Raw genomic sequence first — 20,752 nt, forward strand, 5'->3', positions numbered from 1 at the left:
CCACCCGCCCTCTTTGTTGTATTCCGCTGCTATGGTTGCGCTATGGTTCGCACATAGTTGCTGACCAAATTGCAACCCTTGAATCAATTGATAACTCATTACGGCAACTGTATAATTTGCTGTGTGAATTATGCATGCTTGTGCTTGAGAAAAATGTTACTCAATTTTCAAAAATTTGGTCGCCCGCTGCTTTCGGCCTTGGTGTATTTAATTTTCGCACTTAAGATCCCTGGTTTATCGCCGCAGCCATCTCGATTAATGACGTCAGACGCAAGAAAATATATGTTTCCAAAATTCTTGCTAAATATGTCGGCATGAAAGGATACGTTAATCAAATGACGGTTGTGATCGATTTATAAGATATTTATAAAGTATTCTGAAAACTGTCGTTTTTACTTTAACAATTTTAATAAATAGCCGTAAAATTAACACTACAAAATCATGGAAAAAGTGGGCCAAAAAAGAAAATTGTATGTTAATTTTACGGTTATTTAGAAGAAAGATAGCAAAACCAAATACTATTTTGTTTCTAGGCTCTAAGCTCCGTTGAAGGTGTAGAATAAAAATTTATGCGCATGAAAAATTGTTACATATTTTCTTGGAGGCAACAATTTTTTTTAGATATTTGAGGGTTGACGCTTCTAGAAACTGGGCCTCAAGAGAATAGAGAGATCGGCACGAGATCCAAAGTGATTTGGAAAATTCATAACTCACTATGAAATAGCAACGCCAAGTAAATCACTTATCGCTGATTTATTACCTTAATTTTCACAAGAGGACATCTCAACAAAAATTTCAGCGGAACAAAAAATCAAACGACGCTAATATCACAACCGGACGCGCTCGCAATTCTAAACTATCGCTTTAGCTCAAATTATTATACACAGTGGACGAAATTCATGTTCTCGCCGACAGAATTTAGTACTTTAAACCGAGAAACATGGGTATATCGGTTTATATCCTACTTGTGTCAGTTTTGGTGTCATTCTATTGGTTAGAGCAAGAGGAAAGTTTTAGGAACATTTTGCAGACTTGATTGGTCGATCGCAAGCATTTCGTGGGGTGATCCCTTTCATTTCGACGTATTTCGCAAGAATTTCGGCTACGCGTCTCCTCATTCTTGACATCACCAAACAAGAAGAAGACCGCAACACGGGAGCAGGACGCAGAGAAGGGCATGTCCTAAAAACGCAAAATAAATAGCGCACTCTCTCACTCTCTCTCCGTCAACCTTTTTGACGTTAGCATCACACTTCGCACCCGTTCTCGGCGCTCCTCCGCGCGGACTCATTACGGCCGAGCAAATCACTTACTCATGCATTACGCGCCGCTCGAAACCGAGCCGTCCGCGAACTTGTTAATTGCGGACGGTTGTCTGATCAACGGATGGTATAATGTCGAGTCATTGGGATGCGCAACGGCGCTAGACGGTAGTCTAGCCGCGTAGGCGACGTCGAAACAAGACCACTTCACCGCCGTGACTAAGCAGCGCCGAGGGCTAAGGCGGTACGTCGATTACTTCATTAATTAGCCCGGCCGGAGGTGCTCTTGCTCTCCCCTCCCCCATCTCTCTCTCTCTCTCTCTCTCTCAATCCCTCTCTCCTTTCCCCTCTTTCCCTTCGCGCTCGGATTTGAATCGAGGGATGATCCCTCCCCCTTCTCACCCTGCCCCTTCCCGGGATTGCGCCGACACCCATGGGGTTTCCCGCTTTTTGCTGGGAAGCGCGGACGAAAATGCGTCATCTTACTTGCCGTCAGGGATCTTCTTGTCAGGAGACGCTACGGGATGTGTTTTGCGACGACCGGCCGGATAATCGGTTTTCCGTGGTCGTCCGCCGATCCAGCCAAACATATATCTGTATATATATATATATATGCATCGTATCAGAGCGAGGGGGGAAGGGAGGGAACGCGAAGCAACGTCGTCTTCGGGCTAACGTAGCGCGCGAGCGCACGGAGCGAGTCGCGACGACTTGCAAACTAGTTCGACTCGTCGACGAATTGTTCACGAAGCGGACGGTCGAAACGACGTCTCTCTCTCTCTCTCTCTCTCGCTCTTTCATACGTGAGCGCCCATAAGGGACTCAGTTAATCCTCCGGATCGCCATCCGACGTTTTTCCGGACGTCTCTGAACTCGCTCGAGAGGATAGCTGCGACGTTACGCCGAGCGGCCGGATTCCTCTCGACGGACCGCGCGAAAAACAACGAGACGAACGAGCGGACGGGCAGAAGGACGAGAGGTCTCGGGGAAGCAAACTCGAGTTAGCGACCTCACTCACTTCCGCGAATTCTCGAGATATCCCGGCACTCGGAATTAATAAAAATCGCCATTGTCGTAGAAGAGTCGGCGCGCAGGCTTGCAATCCGCCAGGGCCGAGGCATCCTCGGCGGATTTAAAGCTCCGGCGGCGGGATTAAAGGGTACTCGGGGGTTAAGGATCGGGTCGAACTCGAGCCGAGTCTCCGCCCTCGTTGCATTAATTCAACACGACTATCTTGGATATCGCGCGCGCGCCCCGTGTAACCGACACCGTACGAGAGCGCGTTATTTTATTTCGCCGAGTTCCCGGACGATAAATCTAATGCGTTTACGCTTTGCCTCCTCGCTTAATAAATTGCATCCTCCACGCGGCGGCGGCGAGCGGGAATCCCACCGTCATTTCGAGCGCCAAAGCGCTTTCTTGAGCTTTTCATCTGCCGCGCGCGCGCTCTTTATTTCAATAATTAAATCTCTCCTCCGCATTGTCTACGATCAAAGCCTTCGGCCGTCTCTCCCTCTCTCCCTCCCTTTCTCCCTTCCTTTCTCGCAAGCCCCTTTCGGGGAAATAATGAAAGCGGAGCACTTTTAATTTATATAATTTGCGAAAAACCAACGTAACGAGTCGTCGCTCCGGCGAAATAATACAGCGTTCACTCGACTCTCGATCCGCAAATATACCGCAAACCTATCGCGAAACATCGTCGCATGCAGCGTCGCCCCGTTAACCCGTTCGACTATTCGACTATTACGCGTCGTTATAGTGATTTCTTCAACCTTCCCTGAACGGCTTTCCAGGATAAAATGTTACGTACACAGAGAAAAAGGTTCCTTTAGATTTCGTATTTCTATTTATTTGCCTGAAATTTGCTTCATAGAAACAAACATACACGAAGTATTATTTTCATCGCGCTTGCATTTTACGTAACGCCTATACGAACAAGAAGCGCAAGAAGAGTAGCGTGATCGCGCCGGTATTAACCACCATAACACCAACATTTGTCTCTACGTCATCGACGTTTATCAAGTCCGTCATCAACCCTTGCGTCCCCTTAAAACCCGAAGAGAATATAATGAAGTCGTCAGAAATGACTGCAAATTTTAATGGGAATTCTCTCGGAGCGTGTCAAGTTGAAACTCGTGTAATTCTCGATCTAGGGAATGGCAGAGCTCTGCGTCGAACTCGGCTCGCAAGCGAAGAGGGCTGATCGCGCTAGGGTCTCGCCGCAACGATGGATTCCCGCGCGAGGATACACGAGGATACGCGCGCGCCGAAAGGGCGAATTTTTATCGACGAGCTACTCCGAAAGTGTCCCTCCTCGCGCGTGAAGAGCGAAGAGATCCGCCACGGTGTGAGGACACGTGCCTTCGCGCGTGCTTCGCCCCTTGAAATATGCGAAGGTAAGTTACGTCGAGGTTTCGACGAGGCGAGCGAGAATTTTCGCTCGTACATCACGCGAAACATCGCGCACGCGCATGTTTATCTCGATAATCGCGGACGGACGTTCTCTCCGGTTATCCTGCGGGAGAGGATCGTTGCCTGCAATCTGGATCCGAAGCTCCCGCTGCGGAACGCGCCAGGCCGGCTCTCGAGGAGCAATCCTTCTTGCCGAACTGACGGCCGGACGTACGAGATTTCCCCTTTCCCCGGGCTGTTTCTACCCCGATCATGTTCAACATCTGTCTCTTTTTCCACCACCGAGGTAAAGCGCGGTCCGGCAGCAGCCGGGCAGGAAAAAGCGTTCATTGCGAGCGCGGGGCTGCTCTCCCGTACCCACCACGACTTGTTCAGTCGCGGATTGCCTCGGCGAAGAGATCGGACCGATCTAATTTCGCGCGAACCCCGAGGAACAGCTCGGGAAGTCTTCTATCTCCAGCTCGATCCCGTATCTGGCCGATCTCCATCTCCATCCTTTTCTCTTCAGATCTCTCCCTCTCTCTCTCTCTCTCTCTCTCTCTCCATCTTTCTCTGTCTCTCTGCTAGCTGTTTCCTGCCGCCCGACGGATTTTTCGGGCGTTAAGAGGGCGTGATTAAAAAGATTCCAGAATATTTTTCATCCTCGCACATCGCCGTTTTATCCGCGTCGAATCGTGCGTTGATTCAATTATTACGTGTCTTCGATCGATCGTTAATCCAGTAGACGAGAAGCGCCGAAACTCACGTACTATTTTGTTTTCAGTGGCTCTGAAAACTCGTTGAAAGTGCAAGAGTAAAATTTATGCGCATGGATGTACAGGGTGTTGCATCAAAATACAATCCTTTACCAGGGGTTGCCTGCCCAAAAGCGCGTCCAGATGATAATTTCGGATTTGTCGATAAGTCGTACCTTTCCGACGAAGTTACAGCGTTCCTAATTATCATCATAATTGTCATAAAAAGACAAAAGGTGCGCCAGTGACTACATCGACAAATCTGAAATTGCCATCCGAACACGCGCGCCTTTGGGCAGGCAACCCGTCGTATAATCGGTCGTACTCTGATGCAACACTCTGTACAACAGCACACACACTTCTCTACCAAAACATACAATAGTCTTGTGAAAATGATTACGCACATTTTCTACCATGTAACTATTTCCTTTTTTTTTTAACGTAAGGAAAGACCGAGACTAAGGCTGGTGTTTTCTTTCGGAAATCCCGGCATTCGGATACTTTGAAGATTTTAAGCATCGGTTTACACATTTCAGCGCCTAAATGTCAAACATGTCAGAGACGGACATCGAAGCTTCGGAACTACGGATTTTTAAGATGTGAAGAACGTTGTTTGAACTCGGCATTTAATTCCAATCTAATCCATCGCTATCTAATCTCAAACTCACCGACAAAGCTGTTACTCTTCGCAAGTTTTGAAATGCAAATATCGCGGCTTTTCGAAGACACTTCGGAATACTATCGAAAATTAATAGTCCCAATCGAGACAACGAGAGAGGAGGAGGAGGTATGAAAAGTATAAATGTCAAGCCGGGGCAGGAAAGTCGTCCGGTGCCCCTCCCGCTCGCCTCTGTCATGTTTTAAAAAGTTCTCATTCGGCGGAAAGTATTCCGCCGAGCGGAGGAGCGTTTGTAGCTCTTTAGGTAGGGGAAGACAAATTGTCTTACGCATCGCTTTGCTCGATTTAAATTCAGCACGGTGCGCTCCGTTCATGAGAAGCTCCCTTTTTCCGCTTTAACTTTTGCTCCTTCGCGGTTCTTAACTATGACGTTCGGATAATAACGCGAGACACGGAAATGACTGTAAAATGAGAATTTGATACGGACCCGAGGCGCCTTCCCTCCCTTTCTCCCTCCCTCTCTCTGTTCCCCTTTCTCTCTCTCTCTCTCTCTCTTTGCCTTTTGTTCTCGCAAAATATTCCCTCGCAATTACTACTCGCGCAAAACGAAATGACTATTATTTCGCGATAAAGCAAACGTGTTTTCCCGAATGTCATTCCGCGAGCATTATTTTGCAACGGGCGACCGGCCGACCGGGGGCGGTTCTCTTCCCTCCGCGAAATATCGTTTGTTTTGTTTGCGAGAATGTTCGTAAAAATCCATATTTCGCGGGGTAGAGGGAAGAAGAAGGAGAGAGAAAGAGGAGGAAAAGCACACACAAAGAGAGAGAGAGAGAGAGAGAGAGAGGGGAATGAGGAAGGGAGGGAGGTAACGCTGTGTTTCACAATCGCAGCGAGCGCGCGCGCGCGATCTCTCCGCGCGGGAATATCCCGATAATTTCTGCCGTTACATACCACACGGGTTTTTCCCGTGTCGCGTGGCCGCTTTCACCCGTCTCGTCATCGACGTCATCGTCGTCGGGAAACTCGTGCGAGAGCGATTGTCAAAATATCGCCTCGATAACACGCTCGTTTACGACGCGGCGAGCCTCACCTTTCGCCTTTCTAATGATTCGCTCCTCCGTATCCCCTCCCCTTCCCTCATCGCCCTCCTCTATCCCTTCGCCTCCCGTAGCCTTTGAGGATTTCGAAGTGGCGCTTGTCGATAATTGTACCAATTATAATTAGAACTTAACCCCACGGTTGCCCCTCGTCGCCCCCCTCGGCCCCCTCTTCTAGTCGACATAACACCGTTCGCGGGACGGGACGGATACCGGGTGGCGCGTCGGTAAAATTCATTTCGCGTAATCCGTCAGCTTTGCATCTACCCGTCATTAATTCAGCTGCGATTTTAATTGACAGTACAGGCTACAGCCCCTTTCCCCGCTCGCTCGGCCGTCCTCTCCGCGCTCGCTCGCCACGCGGCTCGCGTGCTGTTTATTATCGATTTTGCGAAATGCTTGCGACCACCGAGAGAGCAGGGCGAGCAGGCGGCTCTCGCTCTCGTGTCTCTACGGATGATGCAGTGATAACTGCACCTGTCTGCGTCGATAAACCGGCGGAAGGGGCGGGTGCACGCGGATCGTTAAAGCGGGACCGTACGCCGAATTTCGGTAAATCCACAGGTAGTAGCGAATTTCCAAAATTGTTTATGGTGTCCTCCAAACATTATATACAATATATATATATATATATATATATATATATATATTTCGATATCTGCCGATATATATACGCTCGAAAGAATCGGGAGATCGCGCTGAATTTCCGCCGAATAGCGCACCACCAGCTCGAATCAAACACGGGAGCGTGGTTAGCTCTCGTATGAATGCATCGATTAAAGATTGATGACGAGCACGACGAAGGGAGCACACGACGCTTTGACATCTGATGCGACATTTGAAGAAATGATCACCCACACTGCAAATCTTTTAGCTGAAGCCCTCCTTACACACTTTTTACACGTATCTTGCTGTTTTAAATCACGTCATTTAACACGATTGGACTAGTTAACTTGTAACTCGACGTTGTAATTTAACGTGTTGATTTGACACGATTAAACGTTTTAAATGACGTTGAAGCTAAATCGGCAAGAAACATGTGGGAATAGCTTCAGTCAAATGCGTCATTTTGAGACGTTTGCGCTCGTAAAAACGACACATTCGGATTTACAGTGTAATTACTAGCGCCTAGTTTATATCCCCCGGCAAAATTAAAGAAGAAAATAGTATATCGTTACAACAGCCGCGATTAGACTCGTAAAGGCCCGTTCTATCGCTTTTCAGTTAATCGGAAAGAAGAAACCAGTCCACAGATTTGTATTACACTTTCAATCGCGCGCTCGGAGCGGCAACAAACGGGAGAAGAAAAACGTGAACGCTTCCTTTAACACTCAAAGAGAGAGAGAGAGAGAGGCGAAAGGATTGAAAAAAGCCTCCTGCTGGATGCACACGGATAGAGTCTTTTAATCATATCCGCCGCTGTTAGCGGCCGTTGTTAATCCCGCTGATCGCCATCGAACGCAGGGCGAATTACCCTCGTTATTATTTCGCCGCGGGGGATTTTATAATATTCTCCTCCGATGTATAATGGCGGTTTAACCCGCTCAGTATCGTGCGCGCGCCCGCGTTCACATACAGGGTGGTCCAAAACCGTCGACTGCGGCACCGAACGAAAGCAGCCGTTCTCCGTACATATATATGGCTCTTTTTCCCTCTCTCTCTCTCTCTCTCTCTCCTTCTCGATTCTCAGAGAGGATCTGGAAAATTGCCTGCGCTCCTGCTGTGCGAGGATACGCGTCTCGTCTCTCTCAAATCGGCCATTTCGCCGGAGAAGCTGCGCGCGGATCTCGCGTTCGACTCGTTAAGCCACCCCCTCCTCCCTCCCCACGTGCCAACCCCCTTTGTTTTTACAGTGCGAAGGGACTCTCGCGATTCGAGCCAAAAAACCGGCGGGCAATGTCCCGTGCGTAATGGGTTTCGAAATCGGATAACCCTCGTGTTTACGAGCCTTTTTCATTTCTCGCGCCGTTGGCGAACGACTCGCGGCGCGACTCGTGCAGCGGCGGTCGCCCGTTAAAACACAGGAAACTGCCGTACGCGCCGTGCCGCTCGGCGGCTTTTACGATTTTCGAATCTGCCTTGACGGGGGTGAGCCGGGCCGACCGTCGCCGGCGACTCTCCCGTTGAACCTTTTCTTCGCCTTCCGCGAAAACTTCGGGTCTCCCGCGCGGCGTCGATGGCGCAGTCGATGCGAGCGATGCGGCCGGGACTTTTCAAGCGTAATTGAATCCTCCCTCGTTACCAATTCCGAATAACACACCCTTCGCGTGCGGCTAATGGCGCATAAAAATTTCAGCCTTCGCCGTTTTACATATCCGTGCGCTTCGTCGCACCGACAGAAAGGAAGAGAATGAGAGAGAGAGAGAGAGAGAGAAAACGCGAGCGAGCGGGAAAGAGACACAGTGAGTGAATGAGAGAGAGGGAGAGAAGGAGAGAGAGAGGGAGAAGGGAGGGGCGCGTTCTCAGAAGCACCGCGTTAAATGTTTATTGTTCGTCTATTCAAAGGCTTCCCATAGTCGTACGGCTAGTTTCACAAGGTTAACCCGTAGCGGCGCGGAGGATAGGTAGACTAAAACCCAAGTCTAGTTTCGTTCGGTAGCTACCACCGCCGCCGTCCCGGCAGGGGTACCCATCCCTTCTGAATATTTTAGGAAGTACGCGCGCATCCCTGGGCCCTCGGCTATATTATGTCGGGGAACCTTCTCTCCGATAGAGCCGGTCGAGCGTTCTCGGTGGATACACTTGCGATGAAATGCACCGGTGCGCGATGCAACGGATAACTCGGAGGTGGTCGCGAGAAACGGGAGAGAAAGACCCGAAAATAATAGAAAACTGCCGGGAGCGGCGTTTCGCCGGCGGCGAAAACGTGCGGGAACGAAAGAGTGCGCGCGAATTCGGAAATTCGGAAGGTCCGAGGAAGACTCCCCCCCCTTCTAATAAGGCTCGCTGCGATCTCTGGTCTGAAAGAGTGGGTTTCGCGAAGTTCTGCCGAACGTACAACCCTCGATGATGGAACAGGACCTCTCGGCGCGTTCTCGGCCGCGCGGCGTCGAGCTGCCACGAGCGCTTCGGGCTCGCATCGAAGTCGCTCGTATAAACCCGGTCCGGTTGAAATTCCCCGCCGATGCATTATGCATGGGCCGGTCGCTTTGGGTTTCGCGTAAACTTTAAGACCGGGCTCCTTCCACCTGACGAATTCGCAGTCGATCCGACGACTATCGCGACAACACCGGCCTCGAGCACGTCCCGCCCGGGGAAGCGGTGAGCCACGGACTGGGGCTCTGTTAATCTGCGATCATTTTCTCAATTAAGGGAGAATTCGACGCTCCGAAGGAGATCCCGAACTTTCGATTTCCGCTAAGCCTCGAACGTGTGTCTTCGCGATTTTTCTCGAGTATAGCCTTGCGAGTGTAGTTGAGATCACGTGGCGATAGATCGGCGGGTTGAAACGGCGGGTTTTATGCTTTTATGAGGCTCCTGTTTCCCCGCCGGTTTAATGATCTCAGAGGCGAGAGGATAGCACGGCTAAATTTACAGCGGGATACATTGAAATAAAAGGATAAGTTCATGATACTGATGGGATTGATTGAGCGGATTTGTAAGATGTTCCGGGAACATTTGTTTGAATAATCGATAAAATTAACGCGACAGAATCACGAAGAAGAGTGGGCTAAGAAGGAGAATCGCGTATTTATATTAATTTTACAGGTGATTACTGGTTGTTGAAGCAAGAGGAAAGGATTTCGGAATAAATCACCGGTACAATCGATCGATCGCAACATTGTAAATCCGAGTGTGTACACTGCAAATCCAAAATTGTCATTTCGGCTGAGGCTTATTTTATACATTTCTTGCCGTTTTAAATCATTTAACACGATCGGACGTTTTAAATAGTTTAACCTAAAAAAACGGTAAGAAACATGTAAAAGGAACTTCAGTCAAACGTGTCATTCTTCGACGTTTGCGTGTAAAAATAACGCATTCGGATTTGCAGTGTGTGGACTCGACAATACAACGCATGCTGTATCGCATGTGCTTACTGTTGGATTTGCAGTAGACAGGACTGCGACGACACCATACTCGAATCTCGCGTCGAAGATAGAAATATGGGCCGCGTGGGCGAGTGAGAGTGTGACTTACGTCGGTTTATCCGGCAAGTCGTGTTCCGCAGCCAGCAGCAGATCCTCCAGGGCGAAATGGTATTCTTTGAGGGCCATAAAGATCTCGGCTCTCCCGAGCAGCGCCAGCGGCAACGCCAGACCTTGATCAACCGTCTTGCTTTTACCTGAAACGGATATCGCGGCCTCCGTGTGATTTGATGCGGAGCATCGCCGCGCTGTTTCGAGCACGAACGAGCGGGCTGCCGGTCGCTCGCTCGTCGATTACCGTCCACCCTGGAATTTATCGATACACTAGTCAATGCGAAAACGCGAAAATCCCACTCGCCCCCGAGCGACGCACGTCGGCGAGACGCAGTAAGCAGGACTCGAGTGACATATTTATTCGACTTGTGAACCTGGCGAGGTGCCACGGCCGATGCGCGATCGCCTTGGCCGACGCGTATTTTAAGATCGTGGGGTTTTCGAGAAAACCTCGAACGTCCGCGCCTCGATCGGCGAGAAAAAGTAAAGGAAAAATCAATCTCAAGCGCGACGGACAACGAATTGTACACCGGGAGAAAGATTTCACCGAATTTCATCAATTTTATCGCATCCGGACAAATTTCAACATTGATATGCTCCAAAGAAACTAATATTTCGATTAAGTACGATTGTTAGACCTTCCAACGGATATGTATCTTAATTTGAAATAAAAAAATTTGTTTGAAAGATAATTTTCGTATACAGATTGCTTGATTTTCCATATTTATTGTAACCAAATAATATTTTATTTTGGTTAGAAGATATTATTTCAAATAATAGCGTTCTTTCTGTTAAATAATCGAATTTTTTTGAATGAGAATGAAATTTTTACTCAAACGAATAACATTTTGTATATGTTGTTTCTATGAGATAAATTTTAGTGAAATAAGTAAAAATACTAAATCCAAAGAAACCTCTTCCTTTTTCCTTTATGTACATGAAAAAATTAATATTAATTCAAGATTCATATTCTCATATACACATTGCTAATCCTTTAGCTGAAGCTCTTCTCACACATTTCTTACACGTGTCTTGCCGTTTTAAATCACGTCATTTAACATAATTTAACGTGTTAACTTGACACGTCATAATTCAACGTATTAATTTAATAAGNACGTTTTAAGTGACGTAAGTTGAATCGGCCAAAAATATGTAAAAATAACTTCAATCAAATGTCATTTTAAGACGTTTATGCGTGTAATTTTGTATTTTGCGTAATTTAATTAATAATAAAAAAATGACTATAAAGAACTGATTTTTAATTTCAATTTCCGATATAAATGAAGTAACCGACGCACAGACGACCGATTTGAAATCAAACTATTCAAATTCGAACTTTCTAGATTCGAAAACGAACCTGAATCGAATTTATTATAATTCATTTCGATTCGAATTCAAACAATTTGCATATCTTTATATTCTTATTATTCAAAAAATCATTTTTACGAATTAAAAAGAAAAAAATATGTAGACAGAACGAAATCTGATATAATTCTTAGTTTATAGATCTCGTTCTTTCTATCTAATACTTTTTCCTCTCAATTCATGAAAATTATTTTCAAATAATTACTTAATCATAATTAAATATTCTTGAATAACAAGAATATAATAGCTTGAACGGAAAATTAGATAAAATTTCTTCATGTGCAAGTAAACTTTATTTTTATACAAGATTATATATTCTTGCTTACGTGTATGCGTGAGAATATGAGTGAGTCTTGAATTGATCCTAACTTCTTTCCGTATATATGCACTAATTGAATATAATAACTCTAGCAAAATAATAGTGTAATTATTATACACAGTTATTGCGATAAATTGCGGTAATAATTGACAGATAAGTAAACGTTCCGTACAACGCGAGCGCGTTCTAATTATAGATGTAATTGCGTTACGTCATCCCGACTGCTAATGAAACCGACGACCGCGGGAAGGCCCCGGCCAGATCGTTCAGCGCAGAGTCCCTTAAATACAGAGTTTGGACGATCACGACAGTTTCTCATTGCTTCGGACTATTTTAAAACAAAACAAAATGACCGTATCAATCGATATTGTTATGTTTCTATTTCGTATACTCGAGTTCACAGGTCGATGAATGATTCGATATCGATGGTTGATTCTTCAGACCATTCTTCGATTTGATAACCATTAGATTTGATTACCATTAGATTTTTCATTGATGCAAAAGAGAAGATCGACGCTACATTAGCGACAGGTTCGCATGATATTTTATTGATATCATACAGGGTGTTTTATTTTAAGTGGTTACAGTCGATTGTTTTGAAAATAAAGCGTTTTCGGAAAAAATGTTTCGTATAAAAGTTCTGGGATTTTAAGTGACGCGTTACATAACAACGTTAGTTTGACCTTGGATAATATTGTTAAGGCCACGTAAAGATTATTTGGAAATTCTTTCATGGAAATCCTTATTATTGATTGCTTATTCTTATAGTTGACCTCGAGAGTTCTTCCAGACACTGTAATAAAGTTATTTTTCATTAAATACTTTCCGAGTTGTGAAGCTTGAAGGTTACAATATCGCCGGCGTTAGTATTACCCAAGATGTACCACGCGGAGGTTGCCCGATTGGGGCAACTTATCTACGATAATTGCGTCCAGCTTCACCAAGCACAAGAATAATATCAACGACTTCATTTGAATTGTAATCGACTATTTTGAAAAGAGCTTTGGAAAAGCTCACCACTGCTGTAGTATGACAAAATCGTTTGAAAAAGAAGAGCTATAAGAAAAAAACTTGAAAGTGGAAAGCTAAGTCGTTCAATTGGAAAGGATTGATCTGGAATTGTTAGACTATCCACGATGATTACTTATATTGAGTTATGATTTACCTACGCGAAAATGTAATTGGAAAACTTATAGGTAAAAATGCAAAACTCCCGTGAGCGTAAATGAAGCTCAGTCGCCGTCGCTTCTTCTTATCGCACGCGCTATACCATACTTATTCGCGCGCGCTATACTGCAAATATCGTAACTTTCACGCTTCATAACTCGGACAGTATTTGATGAAAAATAACTTTATTAAAGTTATCTCTCTCTCTCGAAGTCAGCTGTAAGAATATATAATTAAAAAAAGGGATTTTCATTAAAAAATTTCGAAGTAATTTTTATATGTATTTCTATATTAACCTTACAATGTTATCGAAGATCACACTAACTTACTAAATAATGCGCCACTTAAAACTTTACAATTTTCATATAAAACATTTTTCCCGAAAATGGTATACTTTCAAAATAATCGACTGAATCACCTAAAATGGAACACCCTGTATAGTGGATATTTAGCTATCTATGCGATATGTGGAGAACGTCATAAGCGTCGACTGATTATTCATGATCTAGTCAATGCCTAATCAGTATCATATCCAAGCCGAATGGTTATATCTATATCTATATACCAACTTGATGTGGATATATCTTGGATAACGACGAGGTCGTCATCATATTTACACAATATCTTCTAGATATCGTGCTGAAGTCTTAGAAATATCAAATCGTATATTGACTTTCACGTGATTTTGATTTGATTTCAACATGATTCTGACTGGATTTTTCATCGACTTGTGCATCCAAGTACTACTGCGCGCGGAAAAAACTAAAAACTAAAAAAGCTAACCAATTAACCGGCCGTATTTTTAGCTCAGAAATAAAATTTGAAACATTAATAGATCTAAGGATTGATGAAACGTTTACAACGTCATTTTAATATTGCACAGTGTATATCTGTTTTTTTCTTATTTAGTTTTAATTCAATAAATTTGAGCCATAATATATTCTTATCTATTTATAGCAGAAAAATGTAAAAGAATGTCTAATGAAAAAATCTCTAAACAAAATAATACAATGTGCACATTCAATATAATCACTATACGTTACTTTATAACAAATAAAATCCGTACACAGAGAGAAAAATTTTTTTGGATTTAATAACATTTCTTTAGTTGAAACAAATTTGTCTTTTAGAATAAAATAATACAAACGAATGTTTGATTCAATAAACAGGAATGTTTGATTTTTCAAACAACAAATATCTCTCTCTCTCTCTCTCTCTCTCTTTACGTCAAATACTATATTTCTTTTACATTTTTATCCAAACATTGCAATACTTATCACAAGCGGTAAGTAAATTATCTAAAAGAAATAACACTGCTACAAAATTGTTAAAACACTGTTACAAAAACATTCAGTGGAAATATTTCAGTGGAACACTACTTAATATATAATGAGATAAATTTTTTTAATATTTTATTTATTGGAAACGAAATATTACTTCCTCTAAATAATGCTATATTTTTTTTATCAAACAACATAATTTGCTCCAGTGAACTACAAAATTGGCATTCAAACGAAATGATATTTATCATTAAATTAAATTGTTTATATTAAACAAACTCGGGTCAAACAAACAAATACGAAATCCAAAGGAACCCTTTTCTCCGTGTAGAAATAAATGAAAACCGTCAACGTTATTTTGTTCCGAAATCAAAGATTCATCCGTACTCTGTATTCGCGGACATGCGAATACAGTATGAAGGACTCTGGTTTGTTCCAATGGTCTTTCCCCCCTTTCCACACACTAATGCTTTAGCCGTTCCGATTGATCGTCAATCTATTCTATTTGTAGCTACCTGATTGGGGCGCACGCAAGACGGCCTGACTGAACAGCAAAAGAGCCTTGTCGTATTGGCCGACCGCGGCAAGCTGGTATCCCTCGAGCCGTCTGCGCCTGGAGATCTCCGCGTCCTTATCCCGGAAGAGGAGCTTCACCTTGGCGAGAGTGTCAGCCACGACGTCCCGTAACTTCGCATCGGAGAAGACCGCCCGCACGCGCCCCTCGTCGCTGTCAATCCGACCGAATATCCGCGACGTCCACGCGTCGCCGGCGGTTTGCGTCACGAAGTCGCTGAAGTCGTGGAAGAAGCCCTTCTTGCCGGAGCGCAGGGTCTCCGACGAGCAGAGCCTGCCGTAACACTCGTCGCGGTCCGTCTGCATCCTCGGGCGCGCGGAAAGATCAGTGCTCGTGAAGAACCGCTGTTGAAAAATCCCTCGCACCGCAAATTCCTTTACCGTTTTTTCTCTTCCCGGGTCGAAATTTGGACCTTATAACTTTTTTTCTTTATTTTAGCCCTTTAATTCTACACGGGCAAAAAATGCTGTCGAATTAATAGAATTTCCAACAGCGCGCGTAATTGGAATCGAACTTCTTGAACTTCAACAGTAATATCAATGAAACTAATATTTTATTAATTGAAACAATATATAACGCAAATAGTTTTAATGATATTTTACCATCGAATCAAGAAGATTTACTCCGATCACGCTGCTGTGGAAAATTTTATTTATTCAACATTTTTTTCCCTATGCGACAAAGCTAAAAGCTAAGATAGCGAAATAGATTCATACACACACAATCTCAATTCTAATAATATAATGTATTTTTATTTCGGGATCATGTATGTATGCAATTTTTGCACTTAATTGTAAACTACAAATGCATGTATGTAATTTTTGCACTTAAATATATAGTCACTTTTACATAATTTTACGCGTATTATTTGGCTGCCCGTTTTATCTGTTATTTTGCGCAATTCAAAGCGTATATTTTACACATTTATATATTAAATTAATATATATATATATATATTAAATTACACATATAAAACGTGTAATTATAATATTTTCTTATTTCTTCTTTTCTTCTCCGATGGAAAACATTTACTATTAATTAACTATAAACGTGTTGAATTTTATGCATAAAACATATTTCTTTTCCAAATATATACNCAAAAAACGCTAAGAATTTTCTTCCCAATCTAATAAATATTTCCTCATAATTATATATAAAAATCACAGATAAGAAGACATAAACGTATATAGATATTTTGTGTATATTTTTTATACATTTATATTAATTGAAAATACATATTCTCCATTTTTATATATTTCCTGCTATATATCTTATTCCACATTATGGAATGTTTTAAATTACACGTTTAAATATGTGAATTTATTTCTTTATGCGGCAAAATGTGTAATTTTTAACGAAAAATCAAACCACATACATAAAAGTGTAATTTTAATAATTTAAAACTATCCTTATGGAAGGATATTTTCAATAAGAACGTTTAGTTCGATAGGTGATTTTTAGGAATTTTCTTTTAAATTATAAGACATGCAATTCTGGAATATTGCATAAATATTTATCTATGCATTCAGTTAAATAAAGGAAATTTTACCTAGAGATAGGAACAAATACCAAGGCCAGAAAAAATGGTTGATGCTCTAAATGGTCAACACGTCAAACAACTGCTGTAAATAATTCACTAAATAATTCACTCTGGTTTCAAAAGCTCATTTCTAGCTCATTTGCGGACATGGATTTATCGACAAAAATTATTTGTTTTGGTATCCTTTATAAATATTCGAAGTTTGTCGATCTAATTTCAGAATACTTTGTGTAAAATAATTATTGTATAATATACACAGTAATTTATACTCATTATCACATTTAATATTAACAAAGTTATAAATAATTTTATTAACGCTAAACGTGAAAACTTGGTGACCACGATTCCAGATATCGTAGATTTCTGAATACAAAATGACAAAAAAATTATTAATCTATTGGGAGTACAAATTAGTTTGGTCCGATTTTTGTGGTTAAAAGTGCATTTATTTCAGAACAAAATGAATGAACAGATTAATCAAAGTATTGTCCATCGCTGGTTACTACTTTTTCCCACCTCTCAGACAATTTTCGAATTCCATCTCGAAAAAATGTCCCGTCTTTTGAGGCGATCCAAGTTAGGAGGCAATTTTCGATTTCTGCGAAAGAAGTGAACCGGTGACCTGCCAAATCGTGCTGCATCCGTCGGAACAACCAGTAATCAGAAGAAGCAATGTCCGGCGAATACGGCGGGTGCGGTAAAGTATCCCACTTGAGCGTTTCCAAATAATTTTCTACGACTTTTGCGACATGAGGCCGAGCGTTATCATGCAGAAGAATAACTTTGTCATGTCCTCGCTCGTATTCCGGCCGTTTTTCTCGTAATACACGGCTCAAATGAAATTGTAGCCAATACCGATGGCCCGTAATGGAATCGCCGCATTTTACCGCATGCGGTAAAATATAATTTTTTGGCTGTCCAGAGCGAGGCTTGTCTTCAACGCTGAAATCACCATTCTTGAAACGTCGAAACCATTCCCTACATAATTTATCAGTTGGAGCATTGTCACCATAAACTTCTACAAGCATTCGATGCGCTTCAGCGGCACTTTTCTTCCAATTAAAGTAGAAAACTAAAACCTCCCGCAAATGCTGCTTATTAAACACAAAATTTGACATATTCAACACAGTAAAAAACAAGGGTTTTGTATGAAACTCAAAGCGATATAAACTGAATATTATTGACAGATGTCTAACCTCTCTGAAACCACCGAAATCAGCTGTCACTGTGAAACATTCATAACAGCCAGAGCCATCTTTTGAAAACGGACCGAACTAATTTGTACCCCCAATATAAACTCGTGGATATCGTTCCTACCATGATGAAATCAATATTCTAAACGTTTCAACTTTTTAAATATTTTCAAACTGAAGAACAACTGACTAAAAGTCGATTTGTCTCTTTCAAGAATCCTGCCATTGTGTGAGAAATTTATTTTTATTTTCCATCGTGATAGAGATGATAGCTACAAGTTCAGAGTTTTAATCTTTTCGTCGTTTTCATATCGGAAGCCCGCAACGTTCGGAATCGTGACGATCACACGAGCAACACCTTAATTCAGCGCTGCGCAAAATGATTTATAACTTTATTAATGTTGCACGTAATAACGTGCATAAATTACTGATTATAAGTAAAACATACATAAATATCTGCACGAAAATCACATGTATGTTTGATAATTAAAAAAAAAAAATTATCAGGATCATTTAACGAAACGACGTTTGAAATAAACCCGCGGGCCCTTGAAAGCTTCAAAGTGGCGTCAAAATTTCGATTCGAGTCGACACTGCGACTCTTTTATTTCCGCTCTAACGAGAGATCCTGAGAGTCTCGCGAGTCCTGCGAATTCCACGGATGGCCGGCCGAGACATGCCGCCGTCGTCCGCGTTTTACGGGTCGCGTACGTGCGCTTTATTAGCTCGCTCGGCGGGCAATTCGCGCGATTCGCGTCGACGCGGTCCACGCCGCATCCTCCGCCTCTCCGACCTCTGCGGCCGTCCCTTCTGAATATTACAGGAGCCGGATATCTCCCGGTGTCCCGGCGTCGTTCGTACGTCGAACGCGCGACCTCGTTTCGCGAGCTCCGGAGTAGGATTAAGAAGAAATGGACGCGATTCGTCGCCGGCGTCGTCCGGAATATCAAGGAGCCGCGTGCAAATATTTTGTCAGCGCGACAGAATTTTTTCGTTAATCAGCCACTTAGATTTCGCGCCGTGCCAACTTCGCGAGTTGTCGCGCGAACTGAGCGCAAAGGAAGGAGAGAGAGAAAGAGAGAGAGAGACCGCCGCACTAAATCATAAAAAGCCGCCGTGGTCCGGCGAATTTTCGCTCTCTTTCTTTTTCTCACTCGTTCTCCCCCGTTTCGAGTCCACGGAATTAAACGACTCTATTCGCCCGTGAGAAATAGTCACTCGGGGATCCTCTATCAGAAGAGTCGCGAGACCCGAATTTAAAAATTTCGCCGGCGCGCGCGCGCGCCAGACGGATCCTCCTTCGCAAATTGGGCACCGCTGCAATCTCGAATGCCCGATGGACTCTTAATCCTTCCGGTATTATTTTTATCTTCCTTCCTCCCTACTTCCCCTCCCTTCTCTCTCCCCCCCCCCCNCCCCCCCCCCCCTCTCTCTTTCTTTATTTCGCGCGTCCGTTTCGCCGGAGAACGAATAAAAGCAAAAGTACAAGCCGAATTCTACGATTGTCCGCGGAGAATCCGACGGCGGGGGTCACGTACTAAATTATCCCGACACGTGCTAGGTCAAAGGTTGCACCGCGGCAACCCGTAGATCGAGAAGTTCGGCTCGCGCGAACCGTTTTACCCGCGCTTTAATTTTATTTTAATCCCCGCTCTTTGGACGCCGTCCAACGCACCGCCTCAACACTTAGGTAACGTTCACTTCCGCTGCGCACTCCCGTCCTCCCCGTCCTTCGGTTCTCGCGATCGCGAGAACTTCTCCTCCTCCTCGACGGCGATCACTTCTCGATTCTCCCCGATTCCCGCACAGTTTCCGACGCGGACGGGTGCACCGACCGTTTCGGAGGTGGCCCGGTGCATACGGAATGACTGAAACGGATTGCCCGCGTGTCGTCGTTCTCTCCCCTCCCCCTCTCACCTGCGGCGAATAAAACTTGAAAGATCCCCCCCGCGAGAACCGCACGGACCCGGGAATTCCTCGCGCGCCGGCCCCGATGCTTTATGAGGGTTTTACTTTATAGACACGAACGAGGTATTAGAGCGAAAGACCGGTCTTAGACTGACGACGCCGCTAGAATGCGGGCGGCTAGCCGGCAACGAATATATATGGCGCACTGACGAGGGCGGAATGCGCGGGCCTTCCTACCTCGCTCTCCAGACAACATCACACGGCTAGAGAAATAATTTTAGACGCGGTATCCTCTATTCCGGTACCAACCGAAGAGGAGAACGCTCTCTCCCTCTCTCCCCCCCTCTCCTTCTCTCTCTCTCTCTCTCTCTCTCCTCGTCAGAGTCATCTGGTATCGCGCGCTCGCAAGCGAGAGCGATCGACGAGCCTCGGAAAATCTCTCGTCGATAACGACATCCTCGCGATCCCCGTTCCCTACCCCGTTCACCTCGCCCCCTATATTCGGGTCCTCCCTCTCTCCCTGCTCCTCGCCGCCCTTTCGTCCTTTTTCCAGCACCGTTCCCTCTCGAGTCGACGCGGAAAATCCTACCCGATATCCGCGCGTCACTGCCCATTCCACCAGCATAGCCCCCATTATAGCCAAGAAAATTTATCGCCGAACGTCCTTGATCTCCCTCTCCCCCCTTCCCCCCGTCCCGGCCGCTACCTACGTACCCTGCAGCCGCACCGGCCTCCCTCTTCTCTTCGCGGGGGAAATACCTGGATTCGAGTAACTCGTAAATCGAACTATCCGTAGTAATAAAGTCGTGCCGCGACACTCCCGGAGCGCGCAACTCCGCTACGAAGTTTCCGCACCTCTCCGCAGCCGCTTTTTGCACCGGGGAAAACCCCGTAGCGGGTTAGCGCGCGAGACGTTTTTCGGCGCCGTCCCGTCGATCGTTTAACGGACACTGACCTGACTTCGGGCGAGACAGATTTTAATTCCCCAAGTCGCATCGCTACGATTGCAGCGCCATCCCGCATAATTTCTCAAGATCTAATTGGGGTCCAGAGCGATTTCCCAAAATAATTACGGACCCTATTCGGAGAATCCACGCGGGCTCTCCGATTGGGAAATGTAATGTTTTAAACATGCGA

At 44.4% G+C, this 20,752-nt stretch overlaps 1 protein-coding gene across 11 annotated transcripts in view; it reads right to left on the bottom strand.

Moving 5' to 3' along the window:
- LOC106747844 overlaps positions 1-20,551 on the bottom strand; it is a 33,922-nt gene extending 13,371 nt beyond the window's left edge. The window contains exons 1-4 of one of the 11 annotated variants that reach the window (XM_014625777.1): positions 19,625-19,842; positions 16,524-16,593; positions 14,916-15,422; positions 10,268-10,412 (exon numbers count right to left, since the gene is read on the bottom strand). In XM_014625777.1, the coding sequence (XP_014481263.1) occupies positions 10,268-10,412; positions 14,916-15,279 (509 nt within the window). In that variant the 5' untranslated portion in view covers positions 15,280-15,422; positions 16,524-16,593; positions 19,625-19,842. Of the gene's footprint in view, positions 1-10,267; positions 10,413-14,915; positions 15,423-16,523; positions 16,952-19,382; positions 19,843-20,329 lie in introns of those variants that run through there. The other 10 variants (XM_014625775.1, XM_014625772.1, XM_014625773.1 and 7 more) reach the window with 10 other exon arrangements.
- Between the last annotated feature and the right edge of the window lie 201 nt (positions 20,552-20,752).

The sequence above is a fragment of the Dinoponera quadriceps genome, unplaced genomic scaffold, assembly GCF_001313825.1.
Source record: "Dinoponera quadriceps isolate SergipeBrazil2010 unplaced genomic scaffold, ASM131382v1 scaffold2503, whole genome shotgun sequence".
Classification (NCBI taxonomy): Eukaryota; Metazoa; Arthropoda; class Insecta; order Hymenoptera; family Formicidae; genus Dinoponera; species Dinoponera quadriceps.